Source organism: Brachyistius frenatus, unplaced genomic scaffold, assembly GCF_029030835.1.
Source record: "Brachyistius frenatus isolate BFR_SWC_R1_liver_20210118 unplaced genomic scaffold, ASM2903083v1 Contig_136, whole genome shotgun sequence".
NCBI lineage: Eukaryota > Metazoa > Chordata > Actinopteri > Embiotocidae > Brachyistius > Brachyistius frenatus.
The window spans coordinates 523,334-542,122 of NW_027210735.1; the positions used below are offsets into that span (position 1 = coordinate 523,334).

Sequence of the window (18,789 nt, forward strand, 5' to 3'; positions counted from 1 at the left end):
GACTGACTCTGCCCATTTGTTTTGTGTTACGCCGTTCAATTCCTCCAGCCACTAGGCTTGTGTCCAAATGGAGCGAGGGTGGGTGGGAGTGCTGCTCTGAGTCAAGACTCATTCATGATCCTCTGGATCATCCGTGGATCAAGTGCCATGGCCGCATCTCTTCTCGTCCTCTGCCTCTCCCTTTCCTCGAGCACCGTCTGGACTTACATTAATGTTGATTAGCAGAGTGTGAAGGGAAGGGAGCAAACATCCAGCGGAGGTGCTCCTCTTGAATAAATATTTGTTGTCCTTGTTTGGATAGGGAGTGTTTTTGCTCTCGCACACATACAGTAAAGTGGCTGTTTTTAATGACCCTGTGTTTGCATATGCTGTCTGGTTTGCTTTACAGAATTTACAAAAGCAGGGTTACGCTCTGGGAATGGGAAACATGCTGAAGCAGCATCTGTACTCGCTGTATAATTCTTATGCACTTCTCATTTATAAATCATAAGCAGGGCAGTAAGACTTGAAATGATTCTGTCACGCACTGTAGACATATACAGGCTGATATACTGCTCTGTAAATGCACTGTCAGTGACAATGAGGTCATACTGTAGCACAAGTTAATCTGAATGTATAGTACATTTGGATTTCACATGTGCCACTATTTTTTTCTTTCATCATCAAAACATGACATGCATCTTTCTATTTTCCCTGTTCAAGGATTGGAGAGAGACCCAGTGTGCTCAGCCCACACTGGTGGAGCTACTGTACATGATCAGAGCAGGGATTGGTCCAGAACTCTGCCACTCAAACAGCAAATACTCTCCGACTTCCCCTGTCCTTCTTTCCTGGTGCAGCCTAGGAGGAGGGAGGGGAATGGATATGTTCTGTGTGAGTCGCCGGCGCTCCCACAGCCTGCTCTTTTCCACCTGTCCTTGACTTCTTGTGCACAGACGAGACTGAGAGAAAGCTGGACTGCTCCCTCCTCCCCCGGCCACCTTTCTGTCTGTGTTCATGTGAGCAGCTGCATTTTTTTTTTTTTTTTTTTTTTTTTATATTTCACTCTGTGGCTGTTTCTTTCTACTTGTGGTGCCTCAGTGGAGTGAGGAACGTTTGTCCTCGGCTGGTGGAGCTCTGATGGGAGGCAGCGCTGACTCTGGCTGGGACTGGGGATGCTGAACGGAGGGAGGGAGGGCCTGTTTGAGCTGGGACAGCAGCTCCAGCAGCAGGGGGAGTACCAGGCCGCCCTCCATTGCTTCCTCAGCTGCCTGTTGGGACTGACCCATGTGCAGAGCTTCACCTCTCTGCCCAACTGCTTACACCAGGTTAGCCAGATGGGGACTGGACACACACACACACACACACACACACACACACACACACACACACACACACACACACACACACACACACACACACACACACACACACACACACACACACACACACACACACACACACACTCTCTCTCTCTCAAACACACACTGTGCTTCTGTCTGTCTTTCTTTGTCTTCTACACACATACACCAAAATGAATGCACATATTCATGACATGCATCCACCAAACCTGCTGTATCGTGCATTTGCACAGCTTCACAGACACGTTTGCATGTGTCATAAATCATCACTCACCACAGGACACATTCAACCTTATGTCTAACACCAATGTCAAATTTAACAGCACGGTCCATCGTGTGTCTCCATGTTGACACCGCAAGATCACTTCCCACCCAGTAGGACAGATGGTGTGCATGCTGCTATATGAGGAACTGGATGCAGCACTAATATTCTGTAACAGTGTTATTAGACAGCTCACTTTGTTAGAAATAGTGTGCTATCCAGATGATGTCTGCCCCATTGTGTGTGGCTATTTTCGAGGTCAGAGGCATGATGTATTGGCACTGTGTAGTCAGGCCAAAGTCTGAGCAGATTACACACTGGAGTGCTTTACAAGGCCCTCCTACAAAGGCAGATTAGATTCTCTTTTGTAGTGGCTGAAGGAATGCTACTGTCAAAACATAGCCTTTACTCCACAACTTTGGAACGTATGGCATTACGTTGACCAGACCAGCAGTGCTGTGTGGAGAGATAGGTTATTTATTTTGACAGCTTAGTACATCATACACACACACACACACACACACACACACACACACACACACACACACACACACACACACACACACACACACACACACACACACACCTTCAATGTTAGAGCTGAATTATTGAATCCTTAATCACATCTCTTGGTTGTTTTTCTTTGCTTTGCAGATTGCAGAACTCTTCATCACTGAAAAGAATTGTATCCTTTACCTACAAAATCTGTAAAAGTCCATATTTGCACCCCGTGTCACCTAGTTTCCCTGTCCCGTAAGCCTTTTAGCAGGCAGCTAAGGCACCTAGCTTTTTGGCTCTGTGAAAGGAACGTGTAAAAAAAAGTGTCAATGGAGCCAGGCATAGCAAATGTGAGCACAATGGAGGATGTAGACCCTTTATAGAATGCAGTATAAACCCAGGGGGATGAGCCGATGTCTTTGGGTGAGTTCATAATAACACATTTCTCCCCGAATACCACATGTTTTGTGTGTAGCCCAGGCTGTGTCTGTCTCTTAAGAGGATTTGTAGGCTCTTATCTCTGCACAACAGAGTGGGAGAGCACTAATTAACCTGTATCTGCACTGACTCGTCTGTGCATCGCCAATTCGCTGCTTCTATAAACTATAGCAGAAGCCTATAGGGCACAGAGATAATAGAGAGGTGTTGTGTTTCAGGATATATTACCCCCATGGCTCCTCTCCCTGTCACTGAGACACTCCAACACTTAACTTGCCAGCTCAGGTTTTCTACCTCTCACTGTCCATTTTCCAAAATAGGTCGATTTGCTGAGCTTCACTCCATCAATAGCCATCCCAGTCTGCCCCTCCCAGCACTACTTAAGAGGGGCGTCTCCCATGACGGGGTCAAATCTTTTGACATGCAGCACATTATTACACAAGATCATTAATAGTAATGCACTGTCATGTCAAAGTGTTGGTTTTAATGTACGGTAGGGTTACCTTCTTTTACTTTTAGTGTAGCATTACAGCCAGAAAAATGTAACCACGTTGTTTAGTAGGTCAACAGCAGCGGAGTGGTGTTTTCATAATAAAGTAAGAAACATTTGATCATCATAACCATAATAAGACAGGCTTCAAATTAGTGTATTAATGAAATACAGGTTTAAAGTATTTCGAGTTGTTAGATTTTCTTGGAGTTATGTTGTCTGCAAAGATGTGAAAGTATTTTCCAGAAAGTCCTTTCAATAGTCGCTGCAATTCTTTCAGTATTTTTCAAGTGCATCAGAGCAGCTGCAGCAAGGATGTTGTGTTGCAGCTGCGACTCTCCCCCAGGGAGAGAGGTGAAGGGTCATTCTGCTCAATCTGTGTGCAGGATGTGGGAACTTAGAGTTTCACACAAATGTTTTTTACCAAAAAAGAATCTGCAGCATCTCCCAACATGTTGTCGTAGTATAATCAAAGGAAGTAAAGCCAGATTCACTTATTCAACTCATGCTGCTGTGCTGGCTTTGTGCCAGACAAATATAAAGTATTAGGTGCAGTTGATAGTGGCACTTGCATTAAGGCTGGATGAAATGTTATCAGAGCTGGCAGCACCCACAAGTGACCTTTTTCCAATGCCAAAAGCTCTTTTGGCTTCTGAGTGTTTACGGATATGTTTCCAAGAAGAATACATAAACAACAAACACAGACTTTAATCTCAAATAATAGATCCCGTCATATTGGACATGCAGTTCAGAAATAGTAAATAGACAGTAGCAGCTAAAGAACGCAAGCTTATCAATATTTTAGAAACTGTATGTTTGATGACATGATTTACAGTTGTATCATTTTACAGGAAATCCCAGTGTCCTACTGGCTGGAGGTGATTGAATACTTCAGGAGGTTTATTTCAGTGCACAAACATGGTCATGTGGCACTTGTGAGCAGATGTGCCTTTGAAGGTGCCGGTGTTGATGCAAGTTGTTGAGTGCAGTCCAGGTGGAGGTTGTGTGTGTGTCTGTGTGGGTGCAGATGAGTGGGGGCCATTCCCAGGAGAGGATTGTGTGAGATTCCTGTTGTTGCATTGTTGTGGTCCAGACTGGCTAAAAATAGCATAGAAGTAGTGCTCTGACCTTTGGTGATGGTCCTCATCCTCCCGCACAGATGGTCCGCCTCATACTCACCTTCCTCCCCACTGCCAGGTGACTCCTGGGGGCTGGGACAGGTACAATGCTTTTCTAATCATCCTGTAAAAGATTTGTTTAAAAGTTTCCCTGCAGACTTTATTGTAAAAAGTAGGGATTTCCATGACGAGTTGCTTTGGTTATTTCTTATTGCACTCTACATTAAATGATTAAAATGTACATCCACTAATAGCCTTTTAACATTCATTCTTCAGCTTGTTTTGCTATCTTGTGGTACTAATCAGAAGGACTGTTCTACATTTGATCTTTCTTTTTTTACAGCAGGATTTTTAACTGTACTATGTCTTGGTTTTCCTGGCAGATATGTAGCTCTACTTTTAAAGTCTTTCAGTAGAGTGCAGTGCTGACACGATTCTCCTGGTCACATGAAGGAAACCAGCTGTTGTTTTATCAGCTCTAAGCTTCGCTGTTCATCTTTTTAATTTCAATATAAAAGTTGTAGAATTGTTTTAGTTTCAATATACTGACATAATAATTGGCAAGTCGTGTCACAGCAGTGATGGAAAGTGAAAAAGGATGGAACACATGAGAAATGTGGAGCTAAGTAGGACATTGAAACAGGCACGGCAGTGTTTATTTTAAGCATTCTCCATCCCATTGGTCTTTGAATTCACCTGACAAGCATCAATGGTGTCATTTTACAGCCGGGCGACACCGAGTGCAGAATGCTTTTACAAAGTGAGCTATTTTTAGGGTGCTTTAAATAGAGAGTCTTTTCATGGAAATAATAATCTGCCGTTCAGATCAATCAAAAGGTGAGCCAGACATTCAAATAGGAATATGATACAATAGAGAAAGGAGGTGAAATCTGATACATCTGTATTATGAGATTCAGTGTCTGAAACGTGTTTGACACAAAAACAGCAGGCACCTGCACAAAAACCATGACGCAGACATGGAAGTCTGGATTGCAAATTCCAGACCTCGAGCGCTTATTTGTTATTACACACTCCTTCTGCCCATATGGGTTGTTGTCAAGGGGGGAAAAAAAAAAAAACGCATTGAGCTTGGGAACAAGGCTGTTTTTAACTTGAGCAACTGACTAATCCGGTGACAACTGAGACTGATCCTTCACCCATATAAACAGATGAGAAGGCCCTCCAGTTCATCCAGGCTGAGAAAATGTTCTATGAAGTGGCATTGATCGAGCTCACGGCTCTTCAGGGGAGCACAGGCAAGTCATTTTCCCATTATACTATCAACCAATTCTTCTGAGAATAGAAATGCAGCTCCCATACAGAGCATGTACTCTACAGTACAGTTGACTTTGAAAGTGTCTAGAGCTTTATTTTTAGGTAAATTTCTTGGAGAAGCACATGTAATTAAGACAAGTTCATTGTGTATATGTTCACTGTATTGTTCTAGTTAATTACTAAACTATTGTAGACTATTTTACTCATCTGAATTGTTAAAACAGTGAAATTTGTCATCAGGTATGTTTATAATACAGAATATATTAAGTACTTTTTTCTGAAGTACTAGAGCTTTAACTTACGAGTTATTTGTGAGCAGATTGTTCTGCTAATAAACAATTACTAGTTAACACAAATGATCGAACTAAACTACCAGTCTCATAATTTTGACTGTTTTCTCCCACAGTTTGTCCTCAGTATTTAAAGAAACTCATTAAAGGATCATTAAAAAGGTTTTCTAGACTTTTGGTTCATAAGAGTAATTCTATCTTTCATTTATTTTTGTTAGAGAAGCAGCAGATGAACTGAAGCCGTTTGGTGGCTGACAGACTGTGTTTGTAGTAGGCAGCTCTCCAAAGTGACTTGTGTGTAACCTGCAAATAGCAGATGATGATAAACTGTGTGTTTTTGCAAAAATCAACTCCTTTAAGTTGTTATGGTGATATGAAATGACATCCCATTCCATCCGACTCCATCTTAGTTTACAATATAGCTGGCAGAGCTGTATTGGAGCACTCGCAGCAAGGCCACTCATTCATCACCAGCGGCTGCTACCACTCCTCCAGACGTCTGCTGCTTCCTCTCCCTCTGATGCTGAGGCAGCAGTGCAGTGTAGTTCGGGCACAGTGGAGGGGGACAGGGACAGACCGAGTCGAAGACAAATGGCCACGCGATCTCATTAGGAGCTGTGTGTCACTACAGAATACTGAAGCCCCTGATTCAGCACTCACTAAAGATTGAATGTTGGACTTCTCCAGGGGCAGAGCCAGCTTCCAAGCTTTCTTTTTCTCTTGAGTCGTTTTCAAACGTGCCCTTCTCTCCATTTCCTCACTCACAGCTGGCATATGTCATTTTGTGGGTTTTCTAATGCAGAGTAAAGTCTTTACCTGTTGCAATGATTTATTTGCATTTGAAGCATGAATTGCAAGCCAAACTCATTTCCACATCTCCACTATTGTATGTAAAGTGTGCTTGTTGTTCTCATGACGTGTGTGTGTGTGTGTGTGTGTGTGTGTGTGTGTGTGTGTGTGTGTGTGTGTGTGTGTGTGTGTGTGTGTGTGTGTGTGTGTGTGTGTGTGTGTGTGTGTGTGTGTGTGTGTGTGTGTGTGTGTGTGTGTGTGTGTGTGTGTCACAGGGCTCTTGTGGGCGTGGCGTGTTGTTTGACTCCCTTATCCGCTCTCCCCTGCCCTTATCTCCTCAGTTCTCCTCTTTACTGCTCAGGTTTAAAGTCCACAGCAGTGCCAGACTGGCTGATAGCCACGTACTCAGGCTTTTGGTTTATTTTCCAAACTCCATGTGGTGAAGTAATGACAGCAAAGAGCAGTGAGGAGAGCGGATAGACCGACACACTGAGGGAAAGACTGTGTTTTATTGGCTGGCTGACTGTGATCCATGCCCTGTGTTTGTGTAACAGGGCCTCAGGAGGAGGCTACACTGGGCTCTGCGGGATGGACAACCCCAGAGGAACTTTCGGAGCAGGCCTCCCAGGCGCAGCACCTGGAACGGCTGGCTCAGCTCTGCATCATGAGCAAACAGTAGGTAAAACTGTGTCCTGCTGAAGCTTCCATTGTGGTGTAATTAATGAGGTGTTACATGTTCTGTGAGTAAAGAGGCTCGGTGGACTCATCATGAGGGAGTTTATAGTTAAATACATTCACTTTATGACTTGTTTAATCACCCACAGCATACTGTATGCCTATCTATATGTATAGATCTATATTTCTGTAGCATTTTGCCTCTCATCACTTCACAGAGCTGAAATGAAATGAATGCCGATTCAGGTGTAGCAAAGCAAACAATATATTTGTTTCTGCTATCAGTTTTATCACGTACGCAGCAGCTCGGTGCGTAATGATAGATAACCAGCTCACCGGTTTATAAAGAAAAAGCCTCAGTTGAGGTTATTGATGATTTTGAAATAAATGTTTTTCTTAAAAATTGCAGAAATGAATGATTTGGCTCGCTGGGGTTGATTTGTGTGAAAGTAAAAACTAAACAAAAAATTTAAATCCACTTTTAGGATTTAATAACTTTTAATCCATAAAACTACTTTTGGTATTATCTCTACCATCTTTATGAAATATGTGAAATTGGTCCCAGTCAAAAAAAAAAAATGCATGACCATGTCTGCCTGCATGCAAACACGTTCACCTTTCTGCAGTGGAAATTTCTTGCACTAGATAAACTTTTAGCCCGAGTTGAATTTCCTTGTAGATGTGGAGAAAAGAGACACCGCACTCTACCTGAGTGTTACAGGAGGAACACCTTAACTGGATCTGGTGTGTCCTGTTGCAGGGGTACTTTGTTAGGCTGCAGTATGCACCCATTTTCTGGGCCTCTGTTGTCATTGTTGGGTTTAGTCCATTTAACCTGATTCCCAGAGAGGGTGACAGAGGGTGGGAAGGTCGGCTCGGTGGACGGCTGGTCCCAGTGCTTTATTAATGCCATGAGCATACAGTAGTTAAACTTGGATGAAATGGTACTGATTGTGCATGACTGTACCCAGAGGCTTGCATTCCTGGCTAAATAAGGACAAGAAGCAATTTGATTCTGCTCTTTGACCTTTTCTTGTAGACTTCAGAAATGTACCCTGGAAAGACTTCAAAAGTTGTGCAAAAATGATCTGAGGCCAAACATAAACTGGCTTTGGTTTCTCTATGTAGGGGAAGTTTTTAATGCCCCAAAGCCCTCGTAAGCATCGGCCTCAGCCCTCCCTCCTTCCCTCCCTGTGGACAGGAAGTTGTAATAGTTCCTGAATCTTTCAGCGATGTCGTAGGAAGTCGTTTGGGGGAGTGAAGGGCTTTTCTGTCTTGCTGATCAGATGTCCTCTAGGATGGACCTTCCAAGGCAGCAGTGCAAACTGACACCTGGCCATTACTAATTGAAGGGAAGTGTGGGTTTGGAACAGCAAAGTTGACATCTCTCACACTAAACAGAGCTTGCGCTACATCTATAGGCACACACGAGGGTGTGAACGTGGTGAATGTCCTTGGCTGGATTTTCCCAGCCAGATATGAGCAAAGCACAGCTGGCAGATCTTCAGTGAAACACATCGCGTTCACCTCGTTTAGCACTGAGCAGAAGAGCGGATAAGGGGCACAAGACGGTAAACCAACCTGAACGCGCCATGCCCTCTGTAATTCACCCTGGACAATAGACAGGGGCAGGCAGCGCTGGCAGAAATAGAAGGTTTCCACTTCCTCCATAAGGCGCCTGCAGTCCTGCTGTCCGTGTCCAATCACAGCACCACGCGTGTTTGGATTTGTCATGCCGCTGTGTTCCAAACACTGAAACCGATACGCTCCTCTGACACTGAAACAAAGCCCCCCCTACACTTGATTAAGATCTGGCATTGCTTTCACCTATGAAAATATTCACTCTAAAAATGTGCAGATAGTCACGCATTTTTAAGATACCACAGTTGTTTTGAGCAAGAACAAAAATATATTTTAGTCCAGAAAAAGTGGTACTGCGTTTAATAGTGCGATTGTTTTTTTTTTCTTTTCTTTCAGACCTCATCTTGCCCTAGAATACAGCGGTAAGGTACGTTCATTTCATCATTAACCTGTATTTTTTTCCCCCAGATTATTAAACAAATACATTTTTAAGATTTTTGTGTAAACTTTAAATTCACATGTTTCTGTATCTTTCAGGCTACAAAGATTCACCAGAGGGCCTTTGGTAACGACCATCCAATAACAGCCAGGAGCCTGGAGCTAATGGCGACTGTCTATGCTGAGATTGGCAAGACTGAATATTCAGGTAAACACTTACCTGGGCTGAAAGACACGCACAGCAAACATCACTATCAATCTAAAGTCATGTTACCACACAGGGAGTTACCATATGCAGATTAATAGCCAGTGAAAAACAAATATGGGTGTATGATGTAATTGACCACAGTATAACATGTCACCAATCAGGAGGGTGGAGACCCAACTGTCTCCTGATGTTAATCTTCTACTTGAGAAAGCACACAGCACCACTTCAGTTAACCTTTAAACCATGTTAACCCATGAAAATGTTCAATTTTTTTAACACTTGCAGCCATGTTGGACACGGGAAAGTTTTTTATGCAGAGCAGAAGTAGTTTTGTGACAGTTTGAGGCCATAGTTCTGTTGTACAGTGTGTATGCTTGGCTTGCACTTAGAGGGAACAACGCTCACTGCCCAGTTCTGAGCTTTGCATTTTTACAAAGACTGCTGCATGTAGAAACCAGCCTTGTTGTTGAGTCAGCGCTCAGGGGCAGTGATGCTGAACACGATATCAAGAGAAAAAACTTTACAACATTTCTTGTTGTTCACCTCAGAGGATCTTTGACACGTCTGGTGAAACAGAAGTCGTCAAGCAGGCGAGAGTGTTTGAATTTGTAGCTGCAGATCAGTAGTTTCATTTTGTATTGTACACGGAATCCTGTTTGACCTGCAGTAAGATACTTCTACAGAGACATGCTGAAGTGTTTACAGCTCTTGTCCCCCAGATACCCTTCAGCATAAAGTGGGTCAGCCCCCCCCCCTCCCCCCTTCTGCTGACACACTGTGTGTATGCAAGATGAATCAGAGTAGATCAGTTTTAGTTGCTCTGTAATACATAATGAATATGCAGTAATGTTTGATCATATTGTGAAATAATAATGACGTGTTTCCCTAAATATGTGAATCTTGTAGAATGCTGGTTCAACCATGTTTAAACATTTGTTATTTATGTGTTTGTTGAGGTTGTATTCACGTGTGTTTTGATTATTTAGTGCATTCATGTTTTTTAATGATCCGGAAAATGCATCCAGCCATACAAGTTATTGGGTTTCTTGGTCTCAGAATCTTTCTTTCTGATAAAAGTGGAAATAGATGAAGCTGCAAACACATCAACCTCAGTTCAGTGCCATGCCAGGATCTTTATTGAATGACATTTGGTCTCACATTTCTAATCAGATCTCCAGTCTACTGTTAAGAAAAGTCCAAATGTACAAATATAGATTATTATTGTTTTTTTCAGCTGACTTAAAATCTTTTTTTAAAACACGCATGTCTGTTAAATTAATGGATAACCAAATTGGCATAAGGCATTTTGAAAGAAAAGTACAGTCAGAGTTCTAAAGATTCAAATGTGTATTACATTTTTTTTTCTTTTTTTTTTCCAAAGAAGAATATGTACACTTACTGTCCTTTTCGGCTCTATAGAAGCTACTCTAGTTAATAATGACCAAGATCAGTCATAAATTGACATGAATTGATTCGTTTATCTCTGATATGTGACAGAAGGGGAATCATCAGTGTCGACCAAACATACTTTCAGACAATGCAAATAAAGCACCATGCAGACAGGATTTCATTCTTATGTCTTATTGCAGTGGTACTTCTGTTTTTATTCCCTTCGATGAAACTAAAAATTGTATGAGTATCACCCGAATGATGTGTTGAAGCCCTACTAGCAACAGTATTTAGGCTTTTTAATATAAAGACACCGTAAGAACAAAATAAGTGCGCTGTATGTCTTTTAGTGAGGGTTCATGACTGGAGCTTATTAAAGTGTACCTGGTATTGACAGAGTTAACACACCTGAGTCTTTTCTCATTTGCATATTTAACGTTGTATGTTTTACTTCAGCTCACTGTCTGTCTTGACGTCAGACTCCAGTGTGAAGCAGCTCTGGGTCTTTTACTTACCTGCACCATCTGGTCTTGGTTCTCTCGCTAGACTCTCTGGGTCAGTGTGTGTCTGCACTGTCCAAACGCTTCGCCACCGCGGAGTCTCTGAGAGACACCGTCAACTGTCTTCCTCATTCCCACCGGGAGAAACACTCTGAAGTACGCCACAGAAAGGACACCCACCACCAACAGGAGGACGCCCTGAAACCCAAGGTAGGGAGAACAACAACAGCTGTTATCTTCAGCCGTGAGGCAGCTCGTTTAAGATTTCTGTGCTCTCCAGATGTTTGTTGCAGGCCTTTGAAATTTCCCTGGAGCTTGCAATGAGTATACTCAACCTGAATTGTACCTAATGTAGGTCATCAATGGCAAAGTCCCCACTTCCATTCTTAAGAGGCCAAGTCCCAGCTACGGGTCAGACCCAGAACCCAACCACAGACGGAAAGGTGGGCGGCGGGTTCGATTCAGGGAGCCGGAGACCACAGTACATGGTAAGAAAACATGCGAGTAAACAGCTTGCAGCGAGTCCAGTCTGCTCAGTCAGAGACGGCCAGATGTGTTTATGCAACCGGAAATAATATGCTGCCCTCTGGTGCCTCATCAGCTCCACCAAACTCGTCCACTTACTTCACATCAGATATTTTCAGCAACATATCCGTGTCAGGTTTACGTTAGCAGGAACATGAATAAGTCCTTGTGTTTGCAAAGTGACAAATTTGATTTTGACTGTTTATTAAAACGTTTCTCGCATTAGTCCCTTCAAACCATCTGGAACAGCTGTGCACTTCACAGTGACGAGAAAACAGAAACTGTATCAAACCATCACACGATTACATCATAAACTGTTGTCCTTTGGGGATTTTGTACTGTTTAAAAATAATGTAATGCAGAGAGACGTCCAAACGAGAGCAAGTGATTTACTCTTTGTAATTAATTATGCATGCAAATGAGGCACCCTAGAGTCTGTTCCAGAGAGATAGTCGAGTCTGAGGGCACAGCAGCTCCAAAACAGCTATTGTACGTCACTGAGGCTCTTGGTGACTGACTGGCCTCTTTTCTGTTGGCTTCACAGACATTCCTTACTGTGACTGTTTAGGTGGTAAGTCCGTCTAAAACAATCACGACGTTAATGTGCATGAGGGAGTGTCAACAACACTGTACTTTTTAATAGCAAAGGGCCCAATGGATGTAACAAAGTGTAGAAGAGCAGCAAGGGAGAAGATTTAGGCTAATTGTTGGGAAAGTGTTAGACGTTGCTTTTGATTAACTTTTTTTTTTTTGCTTCACATGTAAATGTGGCGTTGGGCCGATCACTGTCACCCCTTTTTTTTTTTTTTAAGTGTTTTAAACACAGAAATCACAGCACACTACAGTATTAGATCACATGAAATCCTTCTCAACATGCCACTTGCCATGTATTGCCTTTGTTGGGCCAAAAGGAAAGTGAGATCTGTGCATGTGACAATTCAAATACTTGTCATTTACAAAACAAAACTGGGAAAAACTGGTCTGTCTTTTTTTTCTGCGCGCAGCTTACGAGACGACACCGTCCCGCCCCCACCTCGCCCTGTTCACCTGCCTCTTCCTGCTGATGTCATTCCTGGGCGTGGCCGTGTACTGCACAGACCGCCGGCGCCCGCAGCGGGTGTGCGAGGAGCTGGAGGCTGCTCTGGCTGTCTACCTGCTGCACATGAAGCAGCTTCTGTGGGGCTGCTGGATATGGCTGACCATGCAGTGACTGTGACCGACCACAGGGGGAGACATGCAGTCTCCTTAATGTTTTTTCCCAGACCCCTCTTTTTTTTCCTATCTTTGCAGGTGCCCAGGGCCCACAAACACCTCAGCCATTTGGCAAGGCTCTGTGCACTGTCTGTGGTGTTGCACCACTCTCACAGTGAAAAAGGGAAAATGTCATCCCAGAAATATGTAGCTTCCATGTCTGTATGTATATATGTACTCCGGTGGTCGGCATGCCACTTCATATTTAAGTTGTGGTGACATTTTGCACATCTGCAATGTTGACGCTCACATATAACGCTCACATAATCTTCACCACCATGCTCATGTCACAGTCTATTGTATGTGAGTGAATGTTTCCATGGAATGCAAATATTTATTTTGTTACAGTACATGATTTGTGTATATTGGATATTACACAACTGAATGTGTGTGTGTATATATGGCTCGATATACTAAGGACTATCACAGTATTTAGCCTTGTAATTGCACATTAATGAATGTAGAGACATTTGGAAGAGGCTTTGATTGGCACAGTGCTCGTTGAGAGGAGGAGAGGAGGAGGAGGAGGAGGAAGGAAGCACCGACGTGTAAACTGCTCGATAATGATGAGTGAGAAAGAAAAACACAGGGCTGCATCACTTCACAGTTCCAGGTCGAACAACTCGTTCTTTTCAGACTGTCTGGTCGTCTGTACGGATGACTGTCCTACTTCCATTGAGGAGAATATCTGCAGCACAATATTATCTATCATCAAAGAGAATATACTCAAACGGAATGAATGCTAACGCTTTTGACAGTGTTTCTCTTTCTAACCGCTCGAATCCCACAAAAATCCTTTGTCCTAAATGTTATTTATTCTTCTATATTGTATATCTGCATCGACTTTTATTTCAATTTTTTTTTTTTTACCTTTTGTTACCTGTAGCATTTCTATTTAAAACGAGATTCAGGTTTTAATTGTGATGTCAAATTCCCATCGAGTTTTGGACAAGTGTATGGATGGGTCGGGGCTCAACAAATGTTTGCAGTACATAAAAAAAAAAAAAATCAAGGCTGTAATCCTCATATCATGTTGATTGCTATTTTTGAGGCCAAACACAGAAACATAACAGAACCAGATACTGTATGTTATTTAATGGGTCCCTTTATCAAATGAAGCAAATAGAAATCAAACAGTCAAACCACCACATAAATAAATTATAGGAACCCAAAGGGCACAGTGATGCACATCCCACATACCTCTCACTATGAGCAATAAGACACATCACATAGTTTCCATTAAAACACATCTCTTTATATAACAGGTATCAGGAAACTCAAAATGAAAAGCGTTGGATTTTGAAGAACCCACATTTGACTGTCAAAGCAATATGAGGCTAATAAAGCCTGGAGAGAAGAAAGAAACACCTGACTGTGTTCTGTCAAACTAAATTATCATTAGCAATAAAAGGAATCCCAGTGAACTCATGTCCTGTATATGCACATTTAGCTTAAAGCTGCATTTCACTGCTGTGCAAACATTTATGGTCACTTTGAAAGAAGTGCCTTTATGGAGGGTTGTCTTAGTTCCTACCATTTTATGATTTCATTTGTTTTCAATAAAACTGTCATTGCCTATCAAAGTCAAACACACGATTTGCTTTCTTCCTGTAACCTCTGACAATAAGTCAGTGTGGGATGTGATATCGCAGGGGAAGAGATGCATGCAGGGATATTTGTGTCTATTCACTCCTATATAGTATATTGGTTTGTAGCCTATAAAGTGTTAAGAAGAAGCCTGAGTTACTCTATGGCACAAGAAAGGATGTGTTTGTTTTTTTTTAACTCGCACAGATTGCTCAAAGAATTTTCGAACTTGGTGTCTAATACTGAAATATAGTTTTATAAAACACCTTTTTGTAGCGGTTGATAAGTGTAAATACTGCAAAAAGCATACGTCATTTTACTTTGCTGCAGCATGCAAAGAATTCTCACTTCAAGACGCAGCGCGCATCCTACCAGGACAAAAAAAAAAAAAAAGCCTACCATAGGAACACATTTATTGGTGTATAAAACAAAAGAACATCCCTTTACACCTAAATTCCACCCTATTAGTTTGTCATGCATTAGGTCCATGCAGAAGTTTCACAAAGACATGATCCATCGGCAGAACTGTCCAAACCATTAATATTTTGTCATTAAATAGAAATTTCAGAGTAGAGGTAAAACTGGATGTACATTTCTACTAAATAGTTTGAATACTATTAAAGCTTGGCTGCAATTTTGTGTCTTGAAGAACAACCGTCGGTAGAGTTTCTTTGAGGAGAAATCGATTATCTGTGGAGAACAAAGCTAAAATTGTCCATTTGATTCAATACATGGTCAATGGGAGCAAAAGCCAATTGATTCTGATTGTCAACACAGGCAAACATTGGTGTTTCTCATGGCAGGCGAGAGGACTGTACGGTTGACTGAATGTGTGTGTGTGTGTGTGTGTGTGTGTGTGTGTGTGTGTGTGTGTGTGTGTGTGTGTGTGTGCATCTTCTGGTTTCTAGATGAAGCCGGTCTTCAAGTCGGAGCCGCGGCGTGAGGAGCGGCCAAGCAGCAGCTCCTTCTCGTGGATCAGGGTGTCCAGCAGGTCCTCTTGTCTGTAGTTGTGGTAGACCTTCAGGAAGGCCATCACTGCGATGCCGAGCCAGGTGAGCCAGGCGGCCCAAAGGCCAAACTGAAAGAGGGAGATTATTGTGATTACGGCTGAGATTCAGGATTTTGCCGGATTATCTGGATGATGATGATGATGATATTATCATGTTTTTACCTGAGCTATAGCAAATTGGTCGTAGAAAGCGGAGTTGTCCAAGCCGAGCTCTAGATCAGTGTCCTGCAGGTCCTCGCAGCTAAACAGAAACTGGCATTTAATGCAGAAGAACTATATGATGTCTGAAAAGTAGCGATAGTGTGCTCTTCTCTCACCTGCTGGGCATAGTCCCGCCCTCAGTGACGGCATCACACCACAAGTTAAAACCCACACTGAGGATGGTGCTGGACAGGAAGACTGTGAACACCACCAGTGAGCTGATCAGCAAGTTGAGGAAGGCATTAAAGATGGAGCTGCAGGCAGAGAAGGAATGTCATCAGAAAAACAGTCTGACCTGCGCGTCAATCACATCTAGTTTCTTTTTTTTTCTGAAGCATTTATGACTTTAAAACTGAAACAGGTCTATCAGGTCAATGCTTTAGCTCTGAGATGAGTGACAGCTTATATCACAGGTGAATATAATGACACAGGTTGTTTTGATGTCACAGGTTACAGTTTGTAAACTACAGGTTATGTTTTTTGTTGTTTTTTTAAAGCAGCTGGACTGCAGGCTATTTCCCCCATCTTGATCATGGAGGATGACTCGACGTTTTTATAGTTGTTCTCTGTCATCTTTATACAATTATACACTAGACTATAACACATATAGGCTTTGATTGTGACAGAATAGCACGCGGATAAGAGCGTCGGAGATGGACTGAAAAAGCAGATTTACATTAGCGCGTTAACCCTGACTGGCACATGATGCTCCGCTGAGCTGTTATTAAATTGCATTGAAGGCGCACAAAGTGAAGGGTCACTCACTCGTCGTGTCCTTTGCACAGAAAGAACAGCAGCCTCCACGCCTGCACTGCAGACAGGATGAGGGACGCTATCCCGACAAAAGTGATGAAGCTGCAGGAGGACTCGGGTCCCCACTCCTCCACGATGAAGCGCTGCTTCGACACAGTGATGTTCTCGTTTTGCCACATACCCCGCGTGAACAGCAGGCATTTCCCCCCGAAATCCTCCGTGTTTTCAGACAGAGGCACCACGGAGATGAAACCGAACACGAAGGCTAAAAAATAAAGGATGCATTGTGCGAAAATCAAATTATCGAGGGCCATTTTTCTGCCTCTGTGCTCGGCTCTCTGCGTCCTGGAGAAACGGCGGCTGCGCAGTGGAGGCAGAAATCAGCGTAGGCGCAGCATCCGACGACGCGCTCTGCTGCAAATTAATGAGCGGGTTGTGGCCTTCAGGGATCTCCATCTTATCTACGTCCAAGCCGTGGAGATATTCCTCAACACTGGAGTTCCCATTTGCAACAGCTTGGATATCTAGCTGTAAATTATGATATTTTAGTGCCTCACTTTATTTCCCCTTAGGTAGAAATAATAATAGATAAACCATCAGTTTGACACAAGTACAGCTTATTACAGTACTCTACTGATTTTTACACAAAGAAACATAGTGTAAACCAAGACTCATGTACAACCCTGTTTACAAAAAAGTTGGGACAGAGGCATGTTTACCACTGTGTTGCGTCACTTCTTTTTTAAAACGCTCTGTAACCGTTTGGGAACTGAGGAGACCAGTTTTTGGAGTATTGGAAGTCAAAAGTTGTCTTATTATTGCCTGAGAAATCATTTTCATCTTTTTAGATTTAATAATGCGCCAAATTTTTAAAAGGGTGACAGGTCTGGACTGTAGGAGGCCAATTTATCACCCGGGCTCTTCTACTAGAGAGCCATGCAGTTGAAATACGTGCAGAATGTGGTTTGGCATTGTTTTGCTGAAATAAGCACGGCCTTCCCTGAAAGAGATGTTGTCTGGATGGCAGCACATGATGTTTCTGGATCATGTTTATATCTGGTTTCTTCTTTGCATGGTAGTGTTTTAACCTGCATTTGTGGACGCAGCAATGGACTGTGTTCACAGACAATGTTTTTTTTTTATTTTTTAGAAGTGTTCCTGAGCCCAGAAAGTGATTTCCACTACCAATTGTTTCTGTTTTTAATCACCATTATCCAATATTAGTTTTGGGTCTTGTCCCTTGTGTACAGAGATTTCTCTGGATTCTCTGAATCTTTGTGATTTTCGGGACTGTAAATGATGAAAGCCTTTCTGAATAACACTTTTTTAGCATTTCACAACTTTTTGAAACATGTTGCTGGCTTCAAATTAAAAATAAGCACTTTTTTTTTTAGAAAACACCAACATTTCTCTGTTTCAACATTTGATAAGTTGTCTTTGGTCTATTTGCAATTAAGTATGGGTTTATGAGATTTGCAAATCATTGCATTGTTTTTATTTTTTTACATTTTACACAGCCTCACAATGGGCTTGTAATTATGGCTGCACAATAAACATATTCTGTCTTGTTAACTATTTTCTTATAAAACACATTTCCCCAAAATGCTAAACTTTATAACATACACAAAAATGTAAAACAAATATCACTTGGTTTGAACAATGTCTGAGGTTTGATTGGACCTGGAAAATGATTTAACTATGCACAAATCTGTAAAAGAAAAGAAAAATGTTTATGGGTATATGTGTTTTTTAATTGGCTAGATCCTGCAGAAACAGCTATTGATCTTCATTCAGTGGGTTCGGTGCCATCAATCCCCTGCACACACACACACACACACACGTTTGTACATGCATACATGCGTAAGGCGGTGCACACACAAATTAGAGTAATGGTTTGTTTATACATGGTGACAGTCCTTAAGGAAGGGCAGGTAGCTGTCACAGCCATCTGACATGCTTCACTGAGCCCATCTGGTGAGCCGGCCAAGGTGTCTCTCCCCTTCGTCGGCCTCTGTGCTGCTCACAGTGCCCTCCAGTGGGAGAGACACCCGCTGCCACAATGGTCCAACTCTAAATGTTTCGTGTTGACATGATGATCACTGTAAAGTCCATTGATGCAGGGATGCTGCAGAATACCGAGATGAAAAGTGTTCAATGAATTGTCAAAAAAAA

The 18,789-nt window shown here is 42.4% G+C and overlaps 2 protein-coding genes across 3 annotated transcripts; one reads left to right on the top strand and one right to left on the bottom strand.

The window, feature by feature from the left end:
* Positions 1-845: 845 nt before the first annotated feature.
* On the top strand, positions 846-14,656 carry cunh14orf180 (chromosome unknown C14orf180 homolog). 2 transcript variants are annotated; one of them, XM_069714895.1, is made up of 10 exons: positions 846-1,307; positions 2,257-2,287; positions 5,316-5,402; positions 7,055-7,175; positions 9,153-9,183; positions 9,294-9,402; positions 11,338-11,501; positions 11,647-11,779; positions 12,361-12,387; positions 12,821-14,656. In XM_069714895.1, the coding sequence occupies exons 1-10, from the start codon at positions 1,155-1,157 to the stop codon at positions 13,024-13,026; spliced, it is 1,062 nt and encodes a 353-aa protein (XP_069570996.1). In that variant the 5' UTR covers positions 846-1,154; the 3' UTR covers positions 13,027-14,656. The 2 variants fall into 2 exon arrangements, with proteins under 2 accessions (XP_069570996.1, XP_069570997.1); XM_069714896.1 differs by lacking the exon at positions 12,361-12,387.
* Positions 14,148-16,980, bottom strand: LOC138630504 (transmembrane protein 179). The gene is made up of 4 exons (XM_069714898.1): positions 16,630-16,980; positions 15,981-16,118; positions 15,826-15,904; positions 14,148-15,732 (listed from the first exon to the last, which is right to left on the bottom strand). Exons 1-4 carry the CDS (start codon positions 16,929-16,931, stop codon positions 15,559-15,561), a joined length of 693 nt encoding a protein of 230 aa, XP_069570999.1. The 5' UTR covers positions 16,932-16,980; the 3' UTR covers positions 14,148-15,558.
* Positions 16,981-18,789: the final 1,809 nt, after the last annotated feature.

Coding starts and splice junctions, on each gene's coding strand:
- cunh14orf180 (XM_069714895.1), top strand. CDS start 1,155: ATGCTGAACGGAGGGAGGGAGGGCCTGTTTGAGCTGGGACAGCAGCTC. Junction 1,308..2,256: donor TGCCCAACTGCTTACACCAG/GTTAGCCAGATG, acceptor TTTGCTTTGCAG/ATTGCAGAACTCTTCATCAC. Junction 7,176..9,152: donor CTCTGCATCATGAGCAAACA/GTAGGTAAAACT, acceptor CTTTTCTTTCAG/ACCTCATCTTGCCCTAGAAT.
- LOC138630504 (XM_069714898.1), bottom strand. CDS start 16,931: ATGGCCCTCGATAATTTGATTTTCGCACAATGCATCCTTTATTTTTTA. Junction 16,119..16,629: donor CTGTGCAAAGGACACGACGA/GTGAGTGACCCT, acceptor CTCTGCCTGCAG/CTCCATCTTTAATGCCTTCC. Junction 15,733..15,825: donor ACCAATTTGCTATAGCTCAG/GTAAAAACATGA, acceptor TCCCTCTTTCAG/TTTGGCCTTTGGGCCGCCTG.